The sequence below is a fragment of the Symphalangus syndactylus genome, chromosome 12, assembly GCF_028878055.3.
Source record: "Symphalangus syndactylus isolate Jambi chromosome 12, NHGRI_mSymSyn1-v2.1_pri, whole genome shotgun sequence".
Lineage (NCBI taxonomy): Eukaryota > Metazoa > Chordata > Mammalia > Primates > Hylobatidae > Symphalangus > Symphalangus syndactylus.
The window spans coordinates 144,494,899-144,522,268 of NC_072441.2; the positions used below are offsets into that span (position 1 = coordinate 144,494,899).

The 27,370-nt window shown below is 45.0% G+C and overlaps 1 protein-coding gene across 7 annotated transcripts; it reads left to right on the forward strand.

The window, feature by feature from the left end:
* Positions 1–27,370, forward strand: AK2 (adenylate kinase 2). Of its 7 annotated transcripts, none has more exons than XM_055255605.2 (7): positions 1–297; positions 13,373–13,498; positions 16,263–16,373; positions 16,506–16,600; positions 22,679–22,751; positions 23,869–24,064; positions 26,451–27,370. In XM_055255605.2, exons 1-7 carry the CDS (start codon positions 205–207, stop codon positions 26,453–26,455), a joined length of 699 nt encoding a protein of 232 aa, XP_055111580.1. In that variant the 5' UTR covers positions 1–204; the 3' UTR covers positions 26,456–27,370. The 7 variants fall into 7 exon arrangements, with proteins under 7 accessions (XP_055111580.1, XP_055111579.1, XP_055111582.1 ...); XM_055255607.2 differs by having other exon boundaries at positions 127–297; positions 16,506–16,576; XM_055255612.2 differs by adding an exon at positions 5,660–5,777 and having other exon boundaries at positions 172–297; positions 23,869–27,370.

Genomic DNA, 27,370 nt, shown 5'->3' on the forward strand with positions numbered 1-27,370 from the left:
AGTATCGCCGTGCAGTTGGTAAAGTGAAGTGTCCGTCGTGCTCAGGGGCGGGCGGAACGGGATGACGGACGCGGCGATGGGCCAGTGTGAGCGGCGAGTGGGCGCGCGTGACGTGCGTGGCGTGCGTGGCGTGCGTGCGTTGGCCTGGGAAGCACTGGACCTGTGAGGTGTGCGAGCTGGTGGCAGTGAGAGACTTCGGCGGACATGGCTCCCAGCGTGCCAGCGGCAGAACCCGAGTATCCTAAAGGCATCCGGGCCGTGCTGCTGGGGCCTCCCGGGGCCGGTAAAGGCACCCAGGTGAGCGGCAGGACTGGGCTTGGCGGCGGAGCCTGCTGAACTCCAAGGTCAAGGCGGCCGGAGATCTAGAAGCCCTGGACCTGCCCGGAACGGGCCGGGGACTGAGGCCTGCGGGGAACGCTGGCTGGGGACTCGGTTCTGGTGAGGCATTTCGGGGAGGGTCCAAATTGGAGGTCGGGGCAGTCTGAGTTAGGATTGGAGTGCCCGAGGGATTCAGTGTTGAAGTGTTGTGTTAGGGAATGTGAGGGCTGATTAATTCCACTAAGGGTCTAGAGACTGGAAAGGTTTGAGGAGTAGAGTGAGCCCTGGGCCGAGGCATCTAGATTACAGGCTGAATGGAGGCAGTTAGCTTTATGGCCCAGGTTTCCTGCGAGTTGGAGGTGAATTGTCCAGAATCAGGGTTACATTCCAGGCACTGGAGGTCGGGAGATTTTGATAGTGATTTATGACTTAGGGGGAGGGGAGGAGGAGCGTCTCCAACACGTGGGGCAGAGTGAGAGCTGACATGTGCTGTGTGAGCCAGTTGAATTGAGATGGGAGGAAACCTAAGGCTCTCCCTGTTTGAAAGTTGGGGGTGAATGTGTAGAACTGGTTTATAGCCTGGAGAGCCATAAGTCGCAACCTTTGAGTAGTGTCCACAATAAGGGTTGGGAGTGCTCATGGGACCTGGCTTGGAGTTAGGACCTGAGGCTACTAAAGGCTAAGCAGCTTGGGATGACTCAAATGATTTTAGATGAAAAGGAACTTGAATTTTTTTTATTTTGTTTTTATTATTTTTGTTTGTTTATATCTTCCTTCCCTTTGGTTCTTATTTATTTTTTCCTTTTTTTATTTTGTTGTTGTTTGTTGTTGTTTATAGGGAACTTGAAATTTTAACTTTATCAATCAACAGGTTAAAAAACAGGCCCAGAAAGGTCAGGTGGCTTTCCCAAATTAGTGAAATGAGTTTCATGAGCCTGAGACCTCAGGAGCCATGGAGTTAGAGTCTGAAGTTACCATCTGCCCTAGCAGGCAACAGGGGCCCCACTTGGGATCTGGGCCCCTTCTAGATCTGGGACATAATGGGGCTGTAGATTAGGGTTGGGATTGATGATCTCATTTCGGATTTGGAAGCCCACAGGTTGGATTATTGATGTCCCCTTCTTGCGTGGGGTCTGGCATTGCCCCTGGGGCCGTAAGCCTCTGGCTTTTGTTAGGCTCCAAAGAGGGAAGTCTGAGCTCCCAAATGAAAGGGAATCAGGACTGTCCAGTGCCCGCTTTTCTCTTCCTAGCACTTGCCAAGTTTTAAAAATCTTGGCAAACAGACTATCTTACTCATTCTTGGTACCCCCTCTGGCACCGAGCACATTACTTGGCCCTTGATGGGGTTAGTGGAAGTGGATGAATGTCACAGATTAATGTGGGTGATAAGGAAAGAAGTTCTGCAACACTCCATTCATTCCTGTGACCTGGGCACTAGGTCAGAAAAGACAACTTTCTTTTCTCTCCACAGACTGAGATGATTCTTCTTTGGAGCTTACCTGTGCCTGATCCCTTTCTCCTTTATCCTCAGCGTTGTTGACATCTCTTTCCCGTTGCAGCCACACTCATTTATTGGGTAATCTGCAGCTTAGGGAGGTTTAATCTTAGACTCTGCAGACTTTTGCTCTGAGTGATCAAGTATAAACAGAGTAGCTCAAATGCTTCATTGTTTTTCTTTTTCTTTTTCTTTTTTTTGAGACGGTCTCACTCTGTTGCCCGGGTTGGAGCGCAGTGGTGTGAGCTCAAGCAATCCTCCCACCTCACCCTCCAAGGTAGCTGGGAGTACAGGCACATGCCACCATGCCCAGCTAATTTTTAAACAATTTTTTGTAGAGACAGGGTCTGACTATGTTGCCCAGGCTGGTCTTGAACTCCTGGACACAAGTGATCCTCCTGCCTTGGCCTCCCGAAGTGCAGGGATTATAGGCACAAGCCACTATGCCATGAGATTTTTTTCTTAACTCATATCGAAGTTAATAATTTCAGTAATTATGGAGTGGACAACCTATACTAGTATAGTACTGGGACAAGGGTTTTATAATTTAGCAAGCTATGTAACTTCTGAGCCTCAGTGTTCTTACCTGAAAAATGGGGATAATACCTCCCTTGCTCATTCAGCATTTCATGAGCACCTAACGTTGGGGATATAAAGCATTGGGCAAGACTGATAAAGTTCTTGCCCTCATCAAATAAACATTCATAATGATACTGGAAGATTATTTTATATATATGTGTGTGTGTATCAAGCACCCACAACCTAGATGACAGCCTGTTATATAGTAGGTACTCAATAAATTTTGACTCCCTTTTATCTTAGTAACACATCTCCCTTCCCCTCCTTCAACTTGGATGTATTTCAGTGTAAGACATGATTTATTCAGGAAGTTTAGAAGAACATTATACTAATGAGTTGACTGATAAGGGTGCATGATGGTGAGAGTTGGTCAGAGAGGGCTTTGTAGAAATAGAGGGGATGTGATTAGAGCTGGGAGTTGAAAGGATAAGATTTACACAAGTCATTTAACCTCTGTACACTTTCCAGAGTTGGAACAATAGGAATACTGCTGGTTGTATGTATTTTTGTGGAGTTTAAAAAAAAGTTCAAGCCTGGGCAACATGGCAAAACCCCATCTCTACAAAAAAATGCAAAAATTAGCCAGGCATGGTGGTGCATGCCTGTAGTCCCAGCTATTCAGGAGGCTGAGGTGGGAGGGTCACTTGAGCCTTGGAGGCAGAGTTTGTAGTGAGCTGAGATCTCACCATTGCGCTCCAGCCTGGGTAACAGAGTGAGACCTTGTCTCAAAAAAAAAAAAGATCTTAAATCAGAGTTTGCAAATGGTAGCCTACAATAACATTTAGCCTGCAGACACATCCCATACACCTTAACTTTTTATTATGAAGAATTTTGAATACACAAAAGAAGACAGGATGGTATAATGAGCCCTTACTCAGCCCCAAGCATTAACTGGTGGCCATCACTTCTCCAGCCATTCTCCCTTCACAAATTATTATAAAGCACCTCCCAGGCATCATAACATTTCATTTGTGAATGATTTTAGTATGTATTGCTAAAAGATAATTTTTAAAAACATAAGCATAATATCCTTTAAAAAATCAACAATTTTTATTCAAATTTTCTTTTGTGTTACCAATGTGATAATTTTAAGTTTCTTTTATTTGGCCAGGCGCGGTGGCTCACGCTTGTAATCCCAGCACTTTGGGAGGCCGAGGCGGGCGGATCACAAGGTCAGGAGATCGAGACCACGGTGAAACCCCGTCTCTACTAAAAAATACAAAAAATTAGCCAGGCGTGGTGGCGGGCGCCTGTAGTCCCAGCTACTCGGAGAGGCTGAGGCAGGAGAATGGCGTGAACCTGGGAGGCGGAGCTTGCAGTGAGCCGAGATTGCGCCACTGCACTCCAGCCTGGGTGAAAGAGCAAGACTCCGTCTCAAAAAAAAAAAAAAAAAGTTTCTTTTATTTATTTTTTTTTTACAGACAAGGTCTTGCTCAGTTGCCCAAGCTGGAGTGTAGTAGCCCACTCATAGCCCACAGCAGCCTCAATCCTCCCACCTCAGCTTCCTGAATAGTTGGGATAACAGGTGCGTGCCACCATGCCTGGCTAACTTTTCTAGTGTTTTAAAGATGGGAGTCCTGCCATGTTGCTCAGGCTGGTCTTGAACTACCAGACTCCTCTCTCAGCCACCCAAGTAGCTGGGACTACAGGCATGTGCCACTGTGCCCATCCTTTCTTTTAATTTATAAATTCCCCTTCTCTTTTTTTTCTTGTGGTTTTGCTGAAGAAATTGGATTATTTTTCTTTTTCTTTTGTTTTTTTTTTTTTTTTTTCTGAGACAGAGTCTCGCTCTGTTGCCCAGGCTGGAGTGCAGTGGTATGATCTTGGCTCACTGCAAGCTCCACTTCCTGGGTTCACGCCATTCTTCTGCCTCAGCCTCCCGAGTAGCTGGGACTACAGGTGCCCGCCACCACACCTGGCTAATTTTTTGTATCTTTAGTAGAGACAGGGTTTCACTGCGTTAGCCAGGATAGTCTCGATCTCCTGACCTCATGATCCGCCCGCCTTGGCCTCCCAAAGTGCTGGGATTATAGGCGTGAGCCATCACGCCCGGCCCCAGAAATTGGATTATTTTTCTGGTAGTATTATACCACTCTCTGGGAATTTTCAGTTGTATTCCTCTGGTGTACTTAACATTTTCCTCTGCTCTATTTCCTGTAAATTGGTGGTTTATACTTAATTAGCATATACTTAATTCAATTCAGGTTCAATTTTTGGCCCAACTACTTCACAGGTGGTGGGTGCTGTGCTCTCCCTGAGGAGGCACATGGTATTTGCTTGTCTCTGTGGTGTTTACAGTCATGCTATTCAGTGTCTAGGTTCAGTAATTCGTTATGGATGGTGAAATGGTGGTATTCTAATTATATTGTTCCCTGGTCATTTATTAGCTGAAATATTTCTATAAAGAGAAACTTCCCCTCATCTACTGTTTCGTTACCCTGTGATATGGTTGGTATAGAAAAGTCAGGATAAATGCTTGATTTATTCTCTTTGTCAGCTTTCAAAATAGTAAGTTGACCACAGAGCGTTTTCGGTTATGCAATTTCTCTTAAAAATTCAGAGCTCCAGTTTCTCTTGAGAAACCAGAAGACCTGGCAGTGATGCCTCCATTCCAGTGTGGCAGCAGTCACTTGCAGTTGTGTGGCATTGCTGCTCTGGATGGTCTGTGTGTCTTCCTGTCCCCTGCATGGTCCTCTTCACCGCCTGTTGCTTGCATTTGACTCATTTCATACAGTTGCATTGCCTGCTTGGCTCCCATTGGCAGATGTTTGCAATCTTACATGTAAAATCCCTAACCTGGCGTTAGTGCCTAGTGCCTGCTCAGTAATGTTTGTTTTCTTCCTGTTATACTTCGTTATACCTGCGTAACTCAGTATTTTATGTGCTTTATGTTGCATAACTGAAATAATGTTTCCTTTTAAAATTCCTCACTTTTAACTAAAGTAGTTAAATATTTCAAAACTACTTGCTTTTGCATCAATGTAATGTTTTAAAACATCTATAATACCTGGGTTATTTTATTTAAATAACTTTATTTCCTTGCCTCCCTTTTGGGGTTGGATGCTCCTTCGGTGTGGTCAAAACCAAAGGTATGTTTCTTGTTTTTTTTGCCAACCCCCCCTCATTTCTTCCATGTGTCAAACTTATGCCCAATTCTTCGAGGCCAGGCACGCTTAGGCAGTCTTATGGGTCAGATGCATCAGTTATGTCATTGCAGTGATACTCGCAACATCTCTGAGACCCACACTCTTATTTCCCCTTTTACAGTTGGAGAAACTGAAGTTTGAATGGCTTGTTCTCTAGGCTACATAGCAAGTAATTTACAGAGCTTGCATCTGAATGACTCCAAAGCTCCTGCTCTTTCTGCTGCTATCTACTGCCCCAGGTTAGATTTTTCTCCTACCCTATGCATGTCAGGAGGGTGTAATAATTACAACATAGTCACCCATTGCTCAGTTATGTGACAGACCCCCAAGCTAAAGATTTTACATGCATCATCTGATTTAATCCTATAACACTAGGAGATAGGTCCTTTTTACTGACAGAGAAACTGAGGCTCAGAGACTTTATCTTGCCCCAGGACACACATGTAGTAAGTAGCAAAGGTAGGATTTGAACTCATGTCTCTCTGACTCTTGAGTAGTCATTATTTTACATTGTTGCTGTGTAATCTAGATGGAGGCAGAAATGAATATGAATGGAAAAATACATACAAGTGCAGGGTGCCAGGTGGGAAGCATCAGATGAGTGACTTTGAGTGTTGGGTTAGTTCAGGGATAGAACAAGAACTACAATTTGCTGAAGTTCTCCTCTTCATCCTCCTATCCACCCAGTGAGGTTGGTAATGATTTCCTCAGTAAGTTAAGAGACAGCTGAAATGCAAACACAGGTTTCTGTGATTAAAAAACAAAAACAAAAAAAACCTTAAGCTATAAGATACCTAGAAAAAGGTGCAAATATCATAAGTGAACAGCTTGATTTATTTTACAATGCGAACAGATTTGTGTAGCTTACACCCATTATCAAGAAACAGAATATTGCCAGCACTTTGAAATCCTCCTGTGCTCCCTTCCAGGAGGATAGCCGCTAAGGCTCTGTGGGTTGTTTGTCTTAAAGCCTTATAGTGTCATGGCTAAGAGCTAGGGCTTGGTAATCTGGCCTGTTGCCAGTTCTTTTACTAGCTCTGTGATCTTGGGCAACTTAGCCCCTGAGTTTCATCTGTAAAATGCAGTTAAAGATAGTTCCTACCAGCCGGGCATGGTGGCTCACGCTTGTAATTCCAGCACTTTGGGAGGCCGAGGCGGGCGGATCACGAGGTCAGGAGATCGAGACCACGGTGAAACCCCGTCTCTACTAAAAATACAAAAAATTAGCCGGGCGTGGTGGCGGGCGCCTGTAGTCCCAGCTACTCGGAGGCTGAGGCAGGAGAATGGCGTGAACCCGGGAGGCGGAGCTTGCAGTGAGCTGAGATTGCGCCACTGCACTCCAGCCTGGGCAACAGAGCAAGACTCCGTCTCAAAAAAAAAAAAAAAAAAATAGTTCCTACCTCATGGGTTTATTATGTATTATGCATACTAAGTACCGTAAAACAATGCATGGAAAATTGCTTGGCATGATGCAGATGCTCAAAGTTAGCTAATGTTAGTATGAATCCTCACCGGAAGAAGGGGTAGTTGGGGAGGTGTTTTTGTTTTAGGAGACAGGGTCTCACTCTGTCACTCAGGCTGGAGTGCAATGGCATGTTCATAATTCATTGAAGCCTCGAACTCCTGGGCTCAAACGGTCCTCCCACCTCAGCCTCATAAGTAGCTGGACTACAAGTACCTGCCACCATGCCCAGCTAATTAAAAAATTGTAGAAGTGGAGTCTTGCTGTGTTGCCCGGACTGGTCTCAAACTTTTGGCCTCAAGTGATCCTCCCAAAGTGCTGAGATTACAGACGTGAGCCACTGCTTCCAGCCCAGTTAGGCTTTTGATGGGAGAAATGTACTCAGAAGTGTACTACAGAAAAGGCTTAGACCAATATTGGAGCAGAGAGGGCATTCCTGTGGAGTGAGGAGCTTGTGTTGAGGTCCTTGGAGAGGCATTTATGCTATGTATTTGGGAACCACGCATAAGAGCAGTTTGTCTGCAGTGGTGCAGGACGTAAACACAGGGCACTTGTGGAAGTAAGTTGGGAGGGCTTGGCAGGTTTTAGAAGTTGATTGTGAAGGGCAACTGAGTGCCAGGCTAAGATATTTGGACTCTTCCCCTGTTGTAGCACAGAGATGTTGAAGGCTTCGGAATGTGTACGTTTTGGAGGGTAGGTAGCATATCCAACAGTGTTTTAAGATATGATTCTAGCTGCATGTGTAGGAACATTGACAGCAGGAGTGACAAAGACTGGAGGCACAAAAATGATTGTGTCAGGCACAGTGATATGCGCCCATAGTCCCAACTACTCCGGAAGCTGTGGTGGGAGGATTGCTTGGGCACAGGAGTTTGGGGTTGTAGTGTGCTATGCTTATCAGGTGTCTGCACTAAATTCAGCATCAGGCCAGGCACGGTGGCTTGTGCCTATAATTCCAGCACTTTGGGAGGCTGAGGCAGGCAGCTCGCTTGAGCTCAGGAGTTGGAGACCAGCCTGGGCAACCTGACGAAACCCCATCTCTACAAAAAATACAATAATTAGCCGGGCATGGTACTGCATGCCTGTAGTCCCAGCTATCTGGGAGACTAAGGCAGGATGATTGCTTGAGCCCAGGAGTTTGAGGCCACAGTGAACTATGAACATGTCACTGCACTCCAGCCTGGGCAATAGAGTGAGGCCCTATCTCAAAAAAAAAAAAAAGTTCAACATCAATATGGTGACCTCCCAGGAGCAGGAGACCACTAGGTTGCCTAAGGAGAGGTGAATTGGCCCAGGTCAGAAAAAGAGCAGGCCAAAATTCCCATGCCAATGTGTAGTGGGCTAACACTTGTGAAGCCACTGTACTCCACCCTGGGCAACATAGCAAGACCTCATTTCTAATAAGAAGATGATGGTTGCAAGGTGAGAAGACCGGTGAATTTGGGATTAAACCAAACCTCTAGGACTGATAGTTTCCCTTTATTTCCTAGTTGTCAGGCGCTATGCTGGATGTCTTTGCATACGTAATCTTATTAAATCCCCACAACAGTTCAGCAGATAGACACTGTTTTCTGTTCTATGGATAAAGAAAACGAGACCTTAGAAAAGGTAATGTAATTTGTTCAGGATGACAGCGGTAGAGCCCGTTTCCTAACCCAGATCTGTCCCACTACAAAACCCAGTCTCTGCCACTACATCAGGGCTTCACAAACTGTATCCATCAGAACCTGAGGTGCTGCTTGAGAGCCACTCAATCATAAACTTTAAAGGTGGGCCTAGGAAATGCCCCAGATGATTGATAATACACTGAAATTTGAGAACCACTCAGCCCACCGTGCTGTCTCTCTAGTGGTTTTAGCATTCCCATCAATTACCCCAGAGTCCTCCACCCCACACAGAGTTTTCATAGAGGTGAGGAGCCTGTTTCTTGGGCTCAGCAACAGTTTTTGGCTGACAGCAACAGACTATCACTGAGTGTGGGCTTCAGACCCCTGCTCTTCAAGGTGTAGTTTAGAGCCCAGCCACTCATCCAGGCCAGGAAGCTTGCTTAAAATGCAGGTGCTTACGCCCTACCCTATTGAACTAGAATCTGCATTTTTTTTTTTTTTTTTTTTTTTTTTTTTTGTGACGGAGTCTGGCTCTCTCACCCAGGCTGGAGTGCAGTGGCACGATCTCGGCTCGCTGCAAGCTCCGCCTCCCGGGTTCACACCATTCTCCTGCCTCAGCCTCTCCGAGTAGCTGGGACTACAGGCGCCCGCCACCACGCCCGGCTAATTTTTTTGTACTTTTAGTAGAGACGGGGTTTCACCGTGGTCTCGATCTCCTGACCTCGTGATCCGCCCACCTCCGCCTCCCAAAGTGCTGGGATTACAAGCGTGAGCCACCCCACCCGGCCAAGAATCTGCTTTTTTTTTTTTTTTTTTCTTGAGACAGAGTTTCACTCCTGTTGCCCAGGCTGGAGTGCAATGGCACGATCTCAATCTCAGCTCACCACAACCTCCGCCTCCCGGGTTTAAGCGATTCTTCTGCCTCTGCCTCCCTAGTAACTGGGATTATAGGCATGTGCCACCACGCCCAGCTAATTTTGTATTTTCAGTAGAGACGGGGTTTCTCCATGTTGGTCATGCTGGTCTTGAACTCCCGACCTCAGATGATCCGCCTGCTTCGGCCTCCTAGAGTGCTGGGATTACAGGTGTAAGCCACCGCGCCCAGCCGGAATCTGCATTTAACAGCATTCCTCCAGTGATTTAGAGTCTGCGAATGGCTGCTTTAAGCATAAGTTTGAAGTGTGAGGGTACTATAATAAAGTTATTTCATTAGGTTTTTCTAGCCTGTAAATAAAGAGTAATGCAAAGAAGAAAGACCATGGAAGGAAGCCTTTTATTTATTGAATGCCTGCTGCATGTCTGATGTTTTTGGTACTTTATTTCATTTATCCTCGTAAGAACCCTGTGAAGTAGTAGTCATTATCCCCATTAAACTGACGAGGAAACTGACACTCTGAGAAGTTAAGTACTTAGCCCAAGATCACACAGCTACTGAGTGCCTTAGCTAGGAATCAGGTGTAAATCTGTCTGACTTCAAAACCCATACGTGCTCTTTACAGCCTACATTGACTCCCAGGCAGCCAGCAGAAAATGAAGGAATTCGTTTTCTTTTTTTTTTTTTGAGACAGAGTCTTGCTCTGTCACCCAGGCTGGAGTACAGTGGCGCGATCTCAGCTCACTGCAACCTCCACCTCGTGGGTTCAAGCAGTTCTCTGCCACAGCCTCCTGAGTAGCTGGGATTACAAGCACCCACCACCACGCCTGGCTAATTTTTGTATTTTTAGTAGAGACGGGGTTTCACCATGTTGGCCAGGCTGGTCTTGAACTCCTGACCTCGTGATCCACCCACCCTGGCCTCCCAAAGTTCTGGGATTACAGGCGTGAGCCACCGTACCCGGCCGGAATTAGTTTTCTTCCCTATTGGCGTGTGTTCTTTCATCTAGCTGTAGAATCCAATCACCTGGAACAGTGCATAAGAGTCCTGCAGTTTGGGAGTGATAAAAATAGAACAGGTTCTGTGCTAACAGCTCTTCTCTGTGGTGTTTTGGTCAGCCTTTCCACTTGAGCAAGCCTGACCTCCAAATTGTTTACCCAGGTTAATTTCAACAGCAATGAGAAAGATTGGCAGAAAGCACTCTCTAGATGTATGGCCACAGTGCCAGCCTGGTTTTTCATTGTCAGGGCTCCTGACATTCATTGGTTTTGCAAAGTACAGAATTTTAGTTTTTTTGGGTTTTTTTGTTTGTTTGTTTGAGACGTAGTCTTGTTTCTTCACCCGGGCTGGATCTTGGCTCACTGCAACCTCCACCTCCTGGGTTCAAGCAATTCTCCTGCCTTGGCCTCCCAAGTAGCTGGGATTACAGGCACATGCCAGCACGCCCAGCTAATTTTTGTATTTTTAGTAGAGATGGGGTTTCACCATGTTGGCCAGGCTAGTCTCAAACTCCTGACCTCAGGTGATCCGCCCGCCTCAGCCTCCCAAAGTGCTAGGATTACAGGTGTGAGCCACTGCACCCGACCCAGAGTACAGAGTTTTTTTTGTTGCTGTTTTTTTGTTTTTTTGTGAGATAGAGTCTTGCTCTGTCTCCAGGCTGGAGTGCAATGGTGCAATCTCAGCTCACTGCAACCTCCAACTCCTGGGTTCAAGCGATTCCCCTGCCTCAGCCTCCTGAGTAGCTGGGACTACAGGCATGCACCACCATGCCCGGCTAATTTTTTTGTATTTTAGTAGAGACGGGGTTTCACCATGTTGGCCAGAATGGTCTCAATCTCCTGACCTTGTGATCCACCTGCCTTGGCCTCCCAGAGTGCTGGGATTACGGGTGTGAGCCACTGCACCTGGCCAAGTACAGAGTTTTTAATGCCTTCTCACTAGATTCCATTTTGCTACAAAGTCATTTCTTTGCTTTAACTGAATTGGTCCATGAATCACAAACCAGCCCTATCTATGTACCTTTTATTGTGTGCACCTAAGCATGCACCTAAGAAAACTCCCAATTATATAAAAATTAGCCAGGCATGTGGCATGTGCCTGCAATCCCAGCTACTGGGAGGCTGAGGCAGGAGAATCACTTGAGCCCAAGGAGTTCGTGGCTGCATTGAGCCATGATTGTGCCACTGCATTCCAGCCTGGGTGATAGAGCGAGACTCTGTCTCAAAAAAAAAAAAAAAAAAAAAAAAGAAAGAAAGAAAGAAAAGAAAACTCCCAGTGAACTGATTTGTTGGAATCGGGATCTAAACCTACTTAGTTTATAAAACCATTGAATAGAAAAAGCTAAGATCGAGCTCCTTGAGCTGATTATATTCCTTGTAAATTCTGCATTCTTTTTTTCCCACTGCAAAGCCAGTGTTGGGCTGTCTAGGGTCTCTTCCTGTTCGAATTCTTCATTCTCATATATAATTCACCAAATATAAGCTCTTTCAGAACATGGTCGATACCTTTTATTCATCTGTTTCCCAGGCTCCTGACAGGGTTCTTGGGAAAGGCATTAGTAAATGTTTTCTTTTTGTATGAATGAATATAGGATTAGGACAGGGGTTATGGTAACAGCCAGTGCCCACTGAGCGCTTACTATGTGCTAGGGCCTGCATATACTGAATTCTATATAATCTTCTCATCAACCCAGTGATACAGATACTAATACCATCTCCATTTTACTTAGAGGAAATTTGAAACCTAGAAAGGTGAAGTGACTTCTTAAGTCAATTTTACATAATGGTTAGTGGACCTGGAGTCTGAAAACCAGGCAGTTTAACTCTCAAGCCTGTGCTTTTGACCAAAATACTATAATGCCTCCTAAAACTAGTATGTAAGTGCTTATTATTTGCCAAGTGCTCTTTGTATATATCTCATCTAATCCTCACAGCTACCTTCTGAGATGGAGCCTTTTTTGCCTTCATTTTAAACAGATAAGGAAACTGAAAAGTGAGATGGCCACCATAATACAGCTACTTAGTGACAGGGAAGGAGGAAAACCCAGTTCTGCCTGGGGGCAAACTGCTCCTAGTTGCCTCCCTGACCCAGTAGCTGTAGTACATGACAATTATACATTCATCCCTTTGGCAAATGTTTATTCAGCACATGTTATGTGCCAGGCATTGTACCAAGTGCATTATATACATGATCTCATTTAAACCTCACAGCAGCCATGTGAAGTGTTGGTACTGTTTTTATTCTTCTCTCTTTTTTTTTTTTTTTTTTGAGACCAAGTCTCACTGTCGCCCAGGCTGGAGCTAGAGTGCTGTGGTACAATCTCGGCTCACTGCAACCTCTGCCTGCCAGATTCAAATAATTCTACTACCTCAGCCCCTTGAGTAGCTGGGATTACATGCAGGTGCCACCACACCCAGCTAATCTTTGTATTTTTAGTAGAGACGGGGTTTCCCCATGTTGGTCAGGCTGATCTCGAACTTCCGACCTCGTGATCCTCCCACCTCAGCCTCCCAAAGTGCTGGGGTTACAGGTGTGAGCCACCATGCCCAGCAAGTCTTCCCATTTATAATGGGGAAACTGAAACTTATGTGTCACTATTGTGTTGAGTGGAAATAGTGATAATAGCTAATATTTATGACTGCTTCCTGTGTGCTAGTTGTACTGTTTTAACTGCTTTACATATATTATTTCATGTAATTCTTACCATAACCCTATAATCACTGTATGTTAGAATGTAATATAAGGTACGTTTATCCCCATTACAGGTAAGGAAGTAGGCATTTGCCCAAGTTTACATAGCTAGTAAGTGGCAGGGCCAGGTTCACACCAAGGCAGTCTGACTCCACAGCCTGTAATGTAACGGGATCTTGGTTTTTGTCTTCCTCTCCATAGGCACCCAGATTGGCTGAAAACTTCTGTGTCTGCCATTTGGCTACTGGGGACATGCTGAGGGCCATGGTGGCTTCTGGCTCAGAGCTAGGAAAAAAGCTGAAGGCAACTATGGATGCTGGGAAACTGGTAGGTTTGGTGGTACCAATGAGTGTTGATATTCCTCAGAATCTAGATCTGCACTGTCCAGTATGGTAGCCACCAGCCACAGGTGGCCATTTAGATTAATTTTAATTAATGTAAAAATCAGTTCCTCAGTTGCACTAGCCATATTTCAAGTATTTACCAGCCAACACTGATAACAGAACTTTCCATCATCAGACAAAATTCTGTTGAACAACCATGTGCTAGAGGGTGTTTTAACGAACTGGCAGATTATAGGAATTTTTTTTTTTTTTCCGAGACAGTCTCACTCTGTCGCCCAGGCTGGAGTGCAGTGGTGCAATCTTGGCTCACTGCAACCTCCACCTCCTGGGTTCAAGCAATTCTTGTACCTCAGCCTCCCGAGTAGCTAGGATTACAGGCACCTGCCACCACACCTGGCTAATTTTTATATTTTTAGTAGAGACGGGGTTTCACCATGTTGGCCAGGCTGGTCTCAAACTCCTGACCTCAGGTAATGCACCCTCCTTGGCCTCCCAAAGTGCTGGGATTACAGGTGTGAGCCACCGCGCTTGGCCTTATAGGACTTTTTAGAGTGCAAGTTATTTTGTTTGTTCTGAATTTATGGTACTCATTCATAGTATTCTTGAAGTTTTTCTGTGCTGATGTGTTTTGTTATATACCCAAATTTTAGAGCCAGAAATGAAACTGCTGTCCCTAGGCCAGAACTCAGAGATGTATTCAAGAGAGGATTTAGGAAGTCACAGAAGTGTTTTTTAACTTGCTTTATGGCTCTGTGTTCTGTTCTGTAACAAAGCAATTACTTCGCAGTTGTGACAAAGGTAATCTTTCTTATATGAGGACTATAATTGCATTTTCTCTCTCTTTTTTTTTTTTTTTTCTGAGACCCAGGCTGGTGTGCAGTGGCGCAATCATGGCTCACTACAGCCTCGACCTCCTGGGCTCAAGTGATCCTCCCTCTTCGGCCTGATGAGTAGCTAGGATTACAGGCACATACCACCATGCCCTGCTACTGTTGTTGTTGTTGTTGTTGTTGTTGTTGTTGTTGTTGTTGTTGTAGAGATGGGGTCTCACTGTGTTGCCCACACTGGTTTTGAACTGAGCTCAACCCAGGAGCAATCCTCCTGCCCCAGCCTCTCAAAGTGCGGGGATTACAGGTGTGAGCTGCCATGCCCAGCCACATTTTCTCCTTCTTTAGGCCAGTTGACCTGATTGGACAAATACAATCTATTATTTTCTGGCACTAATCAAAGATTGCTAGATTAATTATAACTGAGTTATTCTGGAACTTGGCCTCTGAGAATCACCTTCAGAAGTCAATTTGTGCTTGGTCTTCTGGTCTTTTTTGATCTTAGAATGTTGATTGGGGAAGGAGCTGGGCTTTACTTTAATCCTCAAGTTACCTTCTGTTAGGCTTTGAGATTCTGTAGCTGTATCAAATGATACCTCTGCCTGCCCACCTGCCTGCCCATTTCTATCTAGTTTTCCCTTCATGTAATTGAATCTCTGAGTCAAACCAGAAAGCTAGATATTTTGGACTTTGAGTCTTGACAGAAGACTCTGTACTAAGAAAAAATTGAGATGTGGCAATGAGATTGCTTATCTCCAACCTTCGCTTAGTTGCAGAGTGTGTACTTTGTCCCCAAGTTCACAGTTAGCACCAAGAAATAAGAGCATTAGCTGCCAAGATGGGCAGGCTTCACTACAGGCTGGAGACTTTTCTTTCTATAACAGCCCAAGAGAAAAACCAGTTTCTGAAAACTGGGAGAGGTCCTTATTGGGGTTTTAGAGAGACTCAGAAGTGTATTGGCTTAGGGCTGGACACGGTGGCTCACTCCTGTAATACTATTTTTGGGAGGCTGAGGCAGGCAGATCACTTGAGGTCACCAGTTCGAGACCAGCCTGGCCAACATGGTGAAACCCCGTCTCTATTAAAAATACAAAAAATTAGCTGGGCATGGTCGTGTGCGCCTGTAGTCCCAGCTGTTTGGGAGGCTGAGGCACGTGAATCACCTGAACCTGGAAGACAGAGGTTGCGGTGAGGGGAGATTGTGCCACTGTACTCCAGCCTGGGCAACAGAATGAGACTGTCTCAAAAAAAAAAAAAAAAAAAAAAAAAAATGTGAGGGGAGAGTGTTGGCTTGGCTCTTCAGTTCCTTGATTCTGACCCAATCTTGCCAATTCGGTGAACTTCTCTGTTTCCTCATGTCCAGGATGGCCCAGATGTGTAACCAAGTACACACATCAGTCACGTTACTGTTAGCCTAATGACAGCTGTGGAACAGGGAAAGCTGATGCCTGTGTTTTGGTCAACCCCATTCTCTCCTGGCACTCTCTCAGGTGGTCTCTCAGCCATTTGTCCTCACATTTCCTGTGCTTTGAGGATCACTGATTGCTGATAAGCTGTTATCTGACAGTTTGGACTCTGGACTCTAGTGGCAGGAGGGACTTTCAGGACCTAAGATACAAAGCTCTCCTGGTGAAGTAACAAGTAATGGAATCTGTCTTCCCTCACCCAGAGTTTTGGGATACAGGGGAATTTCAAGAGACGAGAATGTGTATTTGGCAACCACAGAGATACAATTATGAAACTGGATCTTCCAAATGGAGCCATTTCACATTTGCTCTTATTTTTGCTTCTTTGGGTCCAAGAAAACTTGCCGTTTAGTAATAAGGTTATATACACAAACTTTTGGCTGTGGAGTTGGGCTAATGTCAGTCACCTAGGTAATGGATTTAAACCCAAGGCTATTTTGTTCCTAACTTCCAGGTGAGTGATGAAATGGTAGTGGAGCTCATTGAGAAGAATTTGGAGACCCCTTTGTGCAAAAATGGTTTTCTTCTGGATGGCTTCCCTCGGACTGTGAGGCAGGCAGAAATGGTGGGTAGCTTAGTTTTTATATTACTACTGCATGAGACCAAACTCTTGTCCTTTGTCTTCTCTTAATTCCTTTGAAGGAGATGGGTCTAACCAAGCTCTGGTAGCTTAGGTGGGCCACACATTCTTTTACAGCTCGATGACCTCATGGAGAAGAGGAAAGAGAAGCTTGATTCTGTGATTGAATTCAGCATCCCAGACTCTCTGCTGATCCGAAGAATCACAGGAAGGTATTTGTCCCTTGAAGGTCCCTTTTCATGCTTCTCAGAGCTTTCTCAAACTCTGAGAATTGCTCTTGCCTAATTCCAGCCATGAAGCTTAGTGCCGTTTCAACACGGATTGATTTTATTTGGTGACATCCACTGAAGTGGTGAGATGGGATCGGGATATGGAAAGAAGAGCAAAGGATTTGAAGTCAGACAGCATCTCATTCTTGTCACTGCACTCCAGCCTGAGTGACAGAGCAAGACTGTCTTGCTCTGGGAGTCTAACTCTGTCGCCCAGGCTGGAGTGCAGTGGCGCAGTCTTGGCTCACTGCAACCTCCACCTCCTGGGTTCAAGCAATTCTCCTACCTCAACCTCCCAAGTAGCTGGGATTATAGGTGTCTGCCACCAAGGCTGGCTAATTTTTTTGTATTTTTGGTAGAGACAGAGTTTCACCATGTTGGCCCGGCTGGTTTTGAACTGACTTCAAGTGATCCGCCTGCCTCGGCCTCCCAAAGTGCTAGGATTACACGTGTGAGACACTGCGCCCGGCTCTTGTTGCTTTTTTTTTTTTTTTTGAGACAGAGTCTCACTCTGTCACCCAGGCTGGAGTGCAGTGGTGCGATCTTGGCTTACTGCAACCTCTGCCTCCCCAGTTCAAGTAATTCTTCTGTCTCAGCCTCCCGAGTAACTGGGACTACAGGCATGCACCACCATGCCCAGCTAATTTTTGTATTTTTAGTAGAGACAGGGTTTCACCATGTTGGCCATGTGCTGGTCTCAAACTTCTGACCTCAAGCGATCCACCCGCCTTGGCCTCCCAAAGTACTGGGATTACAGGCGTGAGCCACTGTGCCTGGCCTCTTGTCATTTTTTAACTGTGACCCTAGGCACATTTCTTAACCTCTGAGGCTGTTTCCTCATATGTAGAAGGGGGTTGATAACACCTGCTTTGAGAAGCTATTGCACGTGTTAGGTAACATAAAATGCATAGTTCAAAGTCTTGCCTATATTAGGTGCTTAAGAAATGTTAATTTCTGGCCGGGCACGGTGGCTCATGCTTGTAATTCCAGCACTTTGGGAGGCCAAGGCGGGCGGATCACGAGGTCAGGGGATCGAGACCACGGTAAAACCCTGTCTCTACTAAAAGTACAAAAAAATTAGCCGGGCGTGGTGGCGGGTGCCTGTAGTCCCAGCTACTCGGAGAGGCTGAGGCAGGAGAATGGTGTGAACCCGGGAGGCAGAGCTTGCAGCAAGCTGAGATCGCGCCACTGCACTCCAGCCTGGGTGAGAGAGCGAGACTCCATCTCAAAAAAAAAAAAAAAAAAAAAGAAATGTGAATTTCTTTATATGTGTATCTCCTCCATTTTAGTGCTCCTTAAATCTGATTTCAGCTGGAGTTGCCATACTTTGCTGTAGACTTTTTATTAATTATAAAAATAACAACCATCTGTACAAAGTTTAGAAAATGGAGGAAGAATTTGCTCATAGTACAGCCACTGTGTGTGTGTGTGTGTGTGTGTGTGTGTGTGTGTGTGTGTGTGTGTGTGTGTTTTAACATGTTTGTTTCTCTGTAATAGCATTGAACACAGAAATGCCTCTGCTTTTGGACACGTTTGTTCTGACAGACCAACACTGCTTCAGGCTACAGTTTTCTCTACCCTATTTCACTAATCACTGCCATCTGCTTTGTGCCTTCCAGAAGTATGACAGAGGCTTTCAACTGCAAATGGACCCTCCATTCCCTTCTTTATTGTGGGCTGTAGCTTTTTTATGTCTTTGTCATTTTAATGGTGTCTCAGGAAAGTGGTCAGCCAACCATCTTGAACCAGACATCCATGACCATTACTTTTAATTGCTGTGTGATATTTCACAGTAGGTAAACCATTGTTTACTTATTTCCTTATTGTTGTACATTTGTGTTTCTTCCAGTTAGCCACTGTTAAAATGATACTATGGCCATTATAATGCATGTAAATTTTTGGATTAGGGAAAAAATGTTTTCTTATTTCAGACATTATTACTTTGATTTCCTAATGAGGTTGAACATCTCTTCCATGTGTTTGTAGTCCGTACCTTCAAGAAGAGAGACAAACGTGAATAGACAGTACAGGGTTATCACTATTATCCTGGAAAGTGATATGAAATACAGTGGGCTCTACCTTGTATTCATTTTCTTTTCAAATGTCCAGGTTACATGTCTCCAGCTATTCCATAAGCTCCTTTAATGCAGGAACTTCTGTTTCTTTGTATTCCCACTGGGCACAGAGTAGACAAAGTTGATGTAGGTCCAGAAGCAGTAGGGTTAACAGTAAAGACATCACCAGGCCTGGGGTCTCTGAGGCACTAAGCACATATTAGCAGAACCAGGTGATACTGGAGACCTTTGATTCTATGGGCCCAGCTTCCTGAATACCTGCTTCCTGCATAGCACAGTACTAGACCCTGGGAGCAGAGGACCACGAGAGGCTCTAGGATAACCTCAGAGAGTCATATATGAAACTTGGGCTGTTCAGTGTAGTAGGAAGTCCAAGAAGAAAGCCTGGGGACAGGGAAGAAAGGCTGCCTAGGATAGAGATAACATCAAACTCTTCCTCGATGAAGAGTATTTCAGTGAGCCTTTCCCAGAAGGGAGGAGAAGCCGGAATGAGTATGGGTTGGGCTTTCGCTGAGGCTAGTAGCAGACATGTCTGCCCAGTGGTCTGGGGGGCAGGAAGGTAGAAGGAATGCTGTTGAGAAGAGCTTTACTGGGGAGATCTGCCAAACCAAAGAGGGTAGATAGACTTGACGGGGTTCAGGACTCATGAGATATTCTTGAGCCACTGGGTGTTGTGGCAAAAACAGTATTCTAAGAACATTAGCTTGGTCCTGGTGTCCAAGGTAAATTAGGGCAAGGAGAAACAGATAAGGATACCATCTAGGAGCCTGTTTATGATCCACATGATGTGATGGAGATTTCTTTTTCTTCTTATTATACTTTAAGTTTTCGGGTACATGTGCACAATGTGCAGGTTTGTTGCATATGTATCCATGTGCCATGTTGGTGTGCTGCACCCATTAACTGGTCATTTAGCATTAGGTATATCTCCTAATGCTGTCCCTTGCCCCTGTGATGGAGATTTCTAACTGAGGTTGGGTGGGCAACATTTTGTGAATGGCAAAAGAGCAGTGTGTGGGAGTCATATTTGTTGCAGCCTGGCTGCTATGTGCCCTGTACTCTTTAGAAGGTAAAAAAATATCCTGGTCCGTATCTCATGCCCCCAGCCCTTCCCAAAGTTGCTGCTGCTGAGCCCAGCAGCCTGCTCTCTCCTCTCCCTGGCTCTCCCAGTGGATGCCATTTCTGAATGAATGCATCAGAGGAATCCTTCCAGGCACTCAAGTGATGGAAGGTGCAACTTCACAGTACAGGACTGCAGTCACAGGAACCTTTACTCCTCTGTCCAGTTGGCCTTCCATATCCATGGTTCCCTCATCCACAGATTCAAGCATTTGTGGATTAAAAATATTCAGAACAAAACCACCAATAAATATAACCCAGGAAAGCTGAAGAAAATAAAAAATAATACAAATTTTAAAATTCAGTATAGCAATTCTTTACATGGCATTACATTGTATTAGGTATAAATAATCTAGAGATGATTTAAAGTATGCAAGACAACCAGCCTGGGCAACATGGTGAGACCTCATCTCTACTAAAAATAAAAAAATTAGATCGGGCGCGGTGGCTCACACCTGTAATCCTAACACTTTGGGAGGCCGAGGTGGGTGGATCACGAGGTCAGGAGTTTGAGACCAGCTTGGCCAACATGGTGAAACCCCGTCTCTACTAAAAATACAAAAAATTAGCCGGGCATGGTGCCAGGCACCTGTAATCCCAGCTACTCAGGAGGCTGAGGCAGGATAATTGCTTGAACCCGGGAGGCAGAGGTTGCAGTGAGCTGAGACCATGACACTGCACTCCAGCCTGGGCAACAGAAAGAGACTCTCTCAAAAAAAAAAAAAAATAATAAAATTAATTAGTTAAATAAAATAGAAGAATTAGCCAGGCATGGTGGCACATGCTTGTAGTCAGCTACTCCAGAGGCTGAGGCGGGAGGGTCACTTGAGCCCAGTAGTTTGTGGTTACAGTGAACTATGGTCATTGCCATTGCACTCCAGCCTGGACAACAGAGCAAGACCATGTCTCAAAAAATAAAATAAGTAGACCAGGCACAGTGGCTCACACCTGTAATCCCAGCACTTTGGAAGGCTGAGGCAGGTGGATCACGAGGTCAGAAGATTGAGACCATCCTGGCTAACACGGTGAAACCCCGTCTCTACTAAATGTATAAAAAATTAGCCAGGCTTGGTGGTGGGCGCCTGTAGTCCCAGCTACTTGGGAGGCTGAGGCAGGAGAATGGCGTGAACCCGGGAGGCAGAGCTTGCAGTGAGCAGAGACCGCGCCACTGCACTCCAACCTGGGTGACAGAGTGAGACTCTGTCTCAAAAATAAAATAAAGTACACAGGAGGATATTCATAGGTTATATGGAAATGCTGTACCATTTTATATCAAGGACTTGAGCATCTATGGATTTTGGTATCCACACAGGGGCCTCCTGGAACCAATCCCCCCATGGATATCAAGGCATTACTCTATAGCTTATTTTCTCTACTGTCGCCTCCCTCCTGCCCATAACCCAGTGCCACTTTATGCCATAAGTGGACCATCTTGTCCCCCAAAATATGCCGTGATTAACAAAAAAGAAAGTAGCACATTTTACAGAGGTGCTACTTCAATAGTCTAAATAGAATTGAATAGAATTTGTATTTATGTTTTTGAGACAGTCTTGCTCTGTCACTCAGGCTGGAGTGCAGTGGTATGATCTCGGTTCACTGCAACCTCCACCCCCAGGTTCAAGCGATCCTCCTGCCTCAGCCTCCCAAGTAGCTGGGATTACAGGTGCCTGCCACCCAGCTAAATTTTTCATATTTTTAGTAGAAACGGGGTTTCGCCATGTTGGTCAGGCTGGTCTTGAACTCCTGACCTCAGGTGATCTGCCCACCTCAGCCTCCCAAAGTGTTGAGATCACAGGCATAAGCTGCTGGGCCCAGCCCAAATATTGCTATGCCTGCCAAATGGTGAAAAATATTAGGGAGCTCTAGTCTAATAGACCTTCATGAGAAAAGCAACCATTAGTTAAATAAGCAAACAAACACTTGGTTGGCAGAGAATTGAGAAACCACAGAACTGAAGCAAGGCCTGGCTGCTGAGCAGAGCTTGGCCTCCTTTCCTTAGGTTTCTAGGCTCCTGTGGTGTGGCCATTCCCAGTCAGGAACATGGGCTTGTTGCCTGTGGGGACTCAGCACAGATGCAGCTGCCCGCTATACATTCAGTGCCAAATAAATGCCTGTTGTTGAGCTCTGTATTCCACAACTTGTTTAATAAGTCATTTTTCCCGATGACTTGAATATTGCTCCATAAGGGTTAGGCTGTCTTTTATCTGTGTGATCGAAAAGATGTGTTGCATTATCTGGCAGTGTTTGCATCCATGGGAATTATTTTTCCTGTTAGTACCTTCCTGGTTTTGTAACCAAACTAAGTTAGAAAGTAGAGTTCATTTCTTTGTCCTCTGTCCCCCATAGCACTTTGTACAAATCTCTGTTAAAGGATTATCAGGTTTGTTATTTATTTCCACATTTGTCGCTCCCACTAAGCACTACTTGTGAGCAGGGATCATTACTCATTGCTTTGTAGCCTCTGAATTCAGCTTAAGGCTTGAATGGGATACTTATTAATGTTTGTTGAGTAAATGGGTGAATAGAATGGTTGGCTGTGTGAGACCAGCACCAGAGTTCCTTCTCTCAAGTCCTGAATTAGGTAGTTATGCCAGCAGTTTGCTCTTCAGCCAGATACTCATAATAATGTTTGGGCAAAATAGAAAATATACTCTGCCACTGGCATAAGCTCTCCTGGAAGCCCAGTGATTTAGCTGCATTTTCTGCTGGGTGCTGGGTCCTTGCATCCAGCGTCCCTGTCTCTGCTTGTCATTCCGGAGCCCCCTAGAGTGGAGTGCAGGTGCGTACTGTCAGTTAACCTAACTCATATTCATTTGCTGTCTTTCAGGCTGATTCACCCCAAGAGTGGCCGTTCCTACCACGAGGAGTTCAACCCTCCAAAAGAGCCCATGAAAGATGACGTATGTAAACTCAGGACAAAAAATTTCCTTTTCTTTCCTTCCCCTTTCTTCACTGTTTTCTTCTTCCTTTATTCTTTCCATCTTCCTTTTATTTCTACCAATATTACTAACTTAGTCATGAAAAATAACACTATCAAGTAAATCACATGGCCTGTGTCAGATCTATTCAGTGTCTCCTCAGATGGTTTATTGCTTGGCCTCAAGGTTGCTACCAGTGGTGCTAGCTTTTCGCAGTGCCCAGATTGTACCTGTCTTCTGTCAAGAGCAGCCCCTTTCTGGCATCATGGCCACCTAAGTGATCAGCTAATTAGGAGAAGGTTTCTTAAAAGCCTACAATTGGAGAGTGGGGAGAGTGTGGCACTGAAGAGAAGTTTGATGACCAGTCCTCCAGAAAAATATTCTCTTTTTATAGTTACTGCTGCTGTACCGTGTCCTGGGGTTTCATACATGGTCACTGCACCGTTTGCCATAGTCTATATGGTCTGTTTTAAAGCATGCAGGCAACAGTAAGAATTTCCTGGGTTTACCTTTGTCCTATGAACAAGTACATCAGGTCATCCAGGTTCTATAAATACAGGTTCCAGAGCCGTTATGGCAACTTTGTCACGTTTTGCAAACTTGCTAATTCTACTATTCAAAGTTCTTTCTCATTTTACTTGCCACTTTTAGAATGTTGATGGGTGACACTCTAGTAAATATGCTAAATATTTAAGCAACTAAGATTACAATTGCTAATGTATCTTTGATTTTGATGTATTCTCCTGGTTTTAGGGGCCTTTTTGACTTACTTTTGACCCTAGAAGTGTTTATCTTGGAAGCTGAATCGCCTGAGCACAAAGATGAGAAAGTCATTGCCTATCTTCCCCTCATGAGCCCCTTTCCTCGCAGTTGGTGTTTCTGACAAACTCTCTGACTTCTGTTCACCAACTGCTCTGCTCCAGGGAGTAGCAAAGTTCTTCATTGGAGAGGGTCTGGATTGCCTGTCTTTGTCTCTGATGGGCTTTGGGAACAGACAGCATCCTGGGCAGAATGGTCCCATCTCAGATCTGCATCTGGCATGGAATAAGAAAACCTTGCTAACAGTCCTAGCCTTTCATCACTGTCTTCCTGTTCTCAGATCACCGGGGAACCCTTGATTCATCGATCAGATGATAATGAAAAGACCTTGAAAATCCGCCTGCAAGCCTACCACACTCAAACCACCCCACTCATAGAGTACTACAGGAAACGGGGGATCCACTCTGCCATCGATGCATCCCAGACCCCTGACGTCGTGTTTGCAAGCATCCTAGCAGCCTTCTCCAAAGCCACATGTAAAGACTTGGTTATGTTTATCTAATGTTGGGTCCAAGAAGGAATTTCTTCTTCCTATCCCTGTGAGGGAATGGCTGGGAATGATAGGACAGGCAAAGAGAAGCTTCCTCAGGCTAGCAAAAATATCATTTGATGTATTGATTAAAAAAGCACTTGCTTGATGTATCTTTGGCGTGTGTGCTACTCTCATCTCATCTGTGTGTATGTGTGTGTGCGTGTGTGTGTGTACATGCATGTACGTATGTGTTCACTCTCCTACTTTGTAAGTTTTAGGCTAGGTTGCTTTACCAGCTGTTTACTCCTTTTTTGTTGTTGTTTTGAGACAGGGTTTCACTCTGCCACCCTGGCTGGAGTGCAGTGGCGCGATCTTGGCTCACGGAAACCTCTGCCTCCTGGAGCTCAAGCAATTCTCCCACCTCAGCCTCCTGAGCAGCTGGGACTACAGGTGCACGCCACAACACCTGGCTGATTTTTGTATTTTTTGTAGAGACAGGGTTTCGCCAAGTTGCCCTGGCTGGTCTTGAACTCCTGGGCTTAAGCAGTCCACCCACCTTGGCCTCCCGAAGTGCCAGGATCACAGACGTGAGCTACCACACCCAGCCCAGCTGTTTACTTCTTTAACCATACTTTTGATTTTATTTTTTGACCAAAATGAACTAACCCAGGTAATCTTCCAGGGACCGCAATTCCAGAACCTCATAGTATTTCTTCCATTTCCAGCAGCTGAATAGAAGTCCAGGATCATGTGAAGTCAGGCAGGGTCACAGTTCCTGATGGCACATTATGGACAGAGAATTCCATTTTGTTTTCTGACCCATAATGAAAACCCACATGAGTCAGTGTGTGAACAGGGATCATTAATTTTTCCCCCTAGGTGGAAGGAAAAAGGCACTTATGTTGCAGGTTACAGAAATTACTGGGAGAGGATATCGTCATAAAAAGAGCCAGGCCAAATTGGAATATTTTTGTGATCTGCATCATGATGCTGAAAAGTAGCGATTATTTGGGAATTGGGTTTGAAAACTGAATTGTTGCCAGAGAATTAAACCAGGTGAAAGGTCCTTTTGAATTCAGATTGCCTTCTGAACATCCTGGCTGATCATCTGAGAGCAGTCAAATCTACTTCCCCAAAGAGAGACCAGGGTAGGTTTATTTGCTTTTATTTTTAATGTTTGCCTGCGTTTCCAAGTGTGAACAAAACAGTGTGTGATCTATTCTTGGATTCATTTTGATCAGTATTTATTCAAACCCAGTCTCCCTCCAGGACATAAAACTGAAATCAGATATGTTCTTTTTAAGCCCAAACCCTCTCCCTTCTAGATCCAACCCTTCACCCCTAATTTTATGATGGCTATAGCCATGGACTTCCCCAAGAAAAGATCACCCAGAAATAAGACCACCTGTGACAGTAACCAGCTTTTATTCATAACCTTAGCTTCCCAACTATTGAGCATTTTCTAAGGTCCCTGCTATGTCTTTTGGTCTCTGGTTTGATTTGTGGCAAACAGATGAAGTAACAGACTGCTATGAAGGACCACAAAAACAGCCGCCTCTGGAAAAACCATTAGAAAGTCAGTGGCAGATCCAGTAAATAATATTGCCAGCCTCAGCATAATCTGCTGCTGACTCGATTCAGTGGACTCTAAAGTGTGCAGCCTCCTGACCTGAGCTCTCCTGCCGTCTGTGAGACTACCAGAGGTCTTATCTGCCATCCACATGGCAACTGGGCATGAGTACCTGGCCACCTTGCTTCCCTCTTTGCCTAGTCCATGTGAGTGTCTGCTGCCTCTGTCCTGCTTTGTTTTCCTGGCTCTAAACTAGCTCCACCCACTCTTAATGGAAACTCAGTCTGGCTTTGTGTGTTTCTGGGAAGCACATGACTTCTGGGAATGGGCAAGGAAGAGGAGTGAAACAAAAACTGTCAGCTGTGTGTGCCTGGTCTGGGATCCCTCTCTGGGTGACAGTGGCATCATGAATCTTAGAATCAGCTCCCCTTTAACTAGGGACAGTTGTAAGCACTTGGACTCAAAGTTGAGGTCCCTGAATGTTTGCTAATTGAATGTGCATGATCCTCGCCCAAATATTTGTCATCCATCCACATAGATTCACGTGTGCATACAACATGTACAAGTAATATTTGGGCTGCCCATAAGAACTAGAAGATTCATAGGGAATGCATATACCCTTCTGAGTATGGTTAGGATTCTGGTTATGCTTCGTTTAATTCCAGTGTTCCTCAGCCTCAGCAGGTTCTGCTTTTACCTGTCAGAGAAATGTCCAGTGTTTAATGCGTTTGGTTGCTGGGGCTTACATGCCAGCCTCCTCTGATATGTACTTGGTTTTTAAAAACCCATTTTGTTCTCTCTTGTTTCCTCTCTATTTCAGCCTAGTATCAGAAGGCCAGGCGAGACTGCAACACTGCTCATCACCCCGCGGCGTGATCCCTGCTCTTAGGTGCTGGGCAGAAGGGAAGGGTGGTCAGGGTGAGGATGGTGAGGGAGGGCTGGTGAGGGGCTCAGAGGAATACTTGGAACAACGGCAGTGTTATTGTAGTGTAGCAGTTTTTTTATACATAGGTGAGAGTTTTTAAAGTGTAAGGGAAACATTAATTTTTTAAAAAACACCATGCTTGGAGGGTGGGGGTAGAAATAGAGAGATACAATATTATTTCTAAGGAATCGGGTTTTCATTTACTCTGGACTGGTGAAAATATTTTTTTTAAAGCCAGTACTCTAAGACCTCAGCTTTTATCTCAGAACCCCATGGGTTCCAGACCAAGAGTACAGGAAATCAAATTGTTGTCCTGTCTGTCTATAGCTTGGAACAGGGAGGCTTTGATTACTGACCCTGGTTCCACACACTGTAAGATCAAAAAACCATCTCCACATTTGAAAGAGATGTAAGGTGTATTCATAGGGATGGTGGCTCAACAAATCAAGCAAACTGGAATCAAGGGGAGGGGGAAGGGAATGAAATGGAAAGGGAGGCTGATTCCCTTCCCCTGACTTACCACTAATTTACTAGGCTACCTACTCTCATGAGTAACCTCTCACAGCTACCCGGCACATGCCACAATCCTATGCTCTTGCCTTCTTTTATCTGCAGTGTGTGAAGGGACTCTTTTAAATAAATGAGCAAGTGTCCTAAGCTATGTCATCCAAAGATTGTCCTTTCCATTCTCAAATCCTGTGACTGGGATCACTCAACAGCACTGTGATGTATTATTTTCAATGAGGTGCCTTTCTTAACTGACCAAATGCTGCCTTGTTTGGCCCCTAAATCAATAAAATATGTTAAAATTTGTA

Bases quoted from the DNA above. Each gene is read 5' to 3' on its own strand.
- AK2 (XM_055255604.2), top strand. From the start codon at position 205: ATGGCTCCCAGCGTGCCAGCGGCAGAACCCGAGTATCCTAAAGGCATC. The intron at 16,374-16,505 runs GTGGGTAGCTTA...ATTCTTTTACAG, and splicing joins CTGTGAGGCAGGCAGAAATG to CTCGATGACCTCATGGAGAA. The intron at 16,601-22,678 runs GTATTTGTCCCT...GCTGTCTTTCAG, and splicing joins ATCCGAAGAATCACAGGAAG to GCTGATTCACCCCAAGAGTG.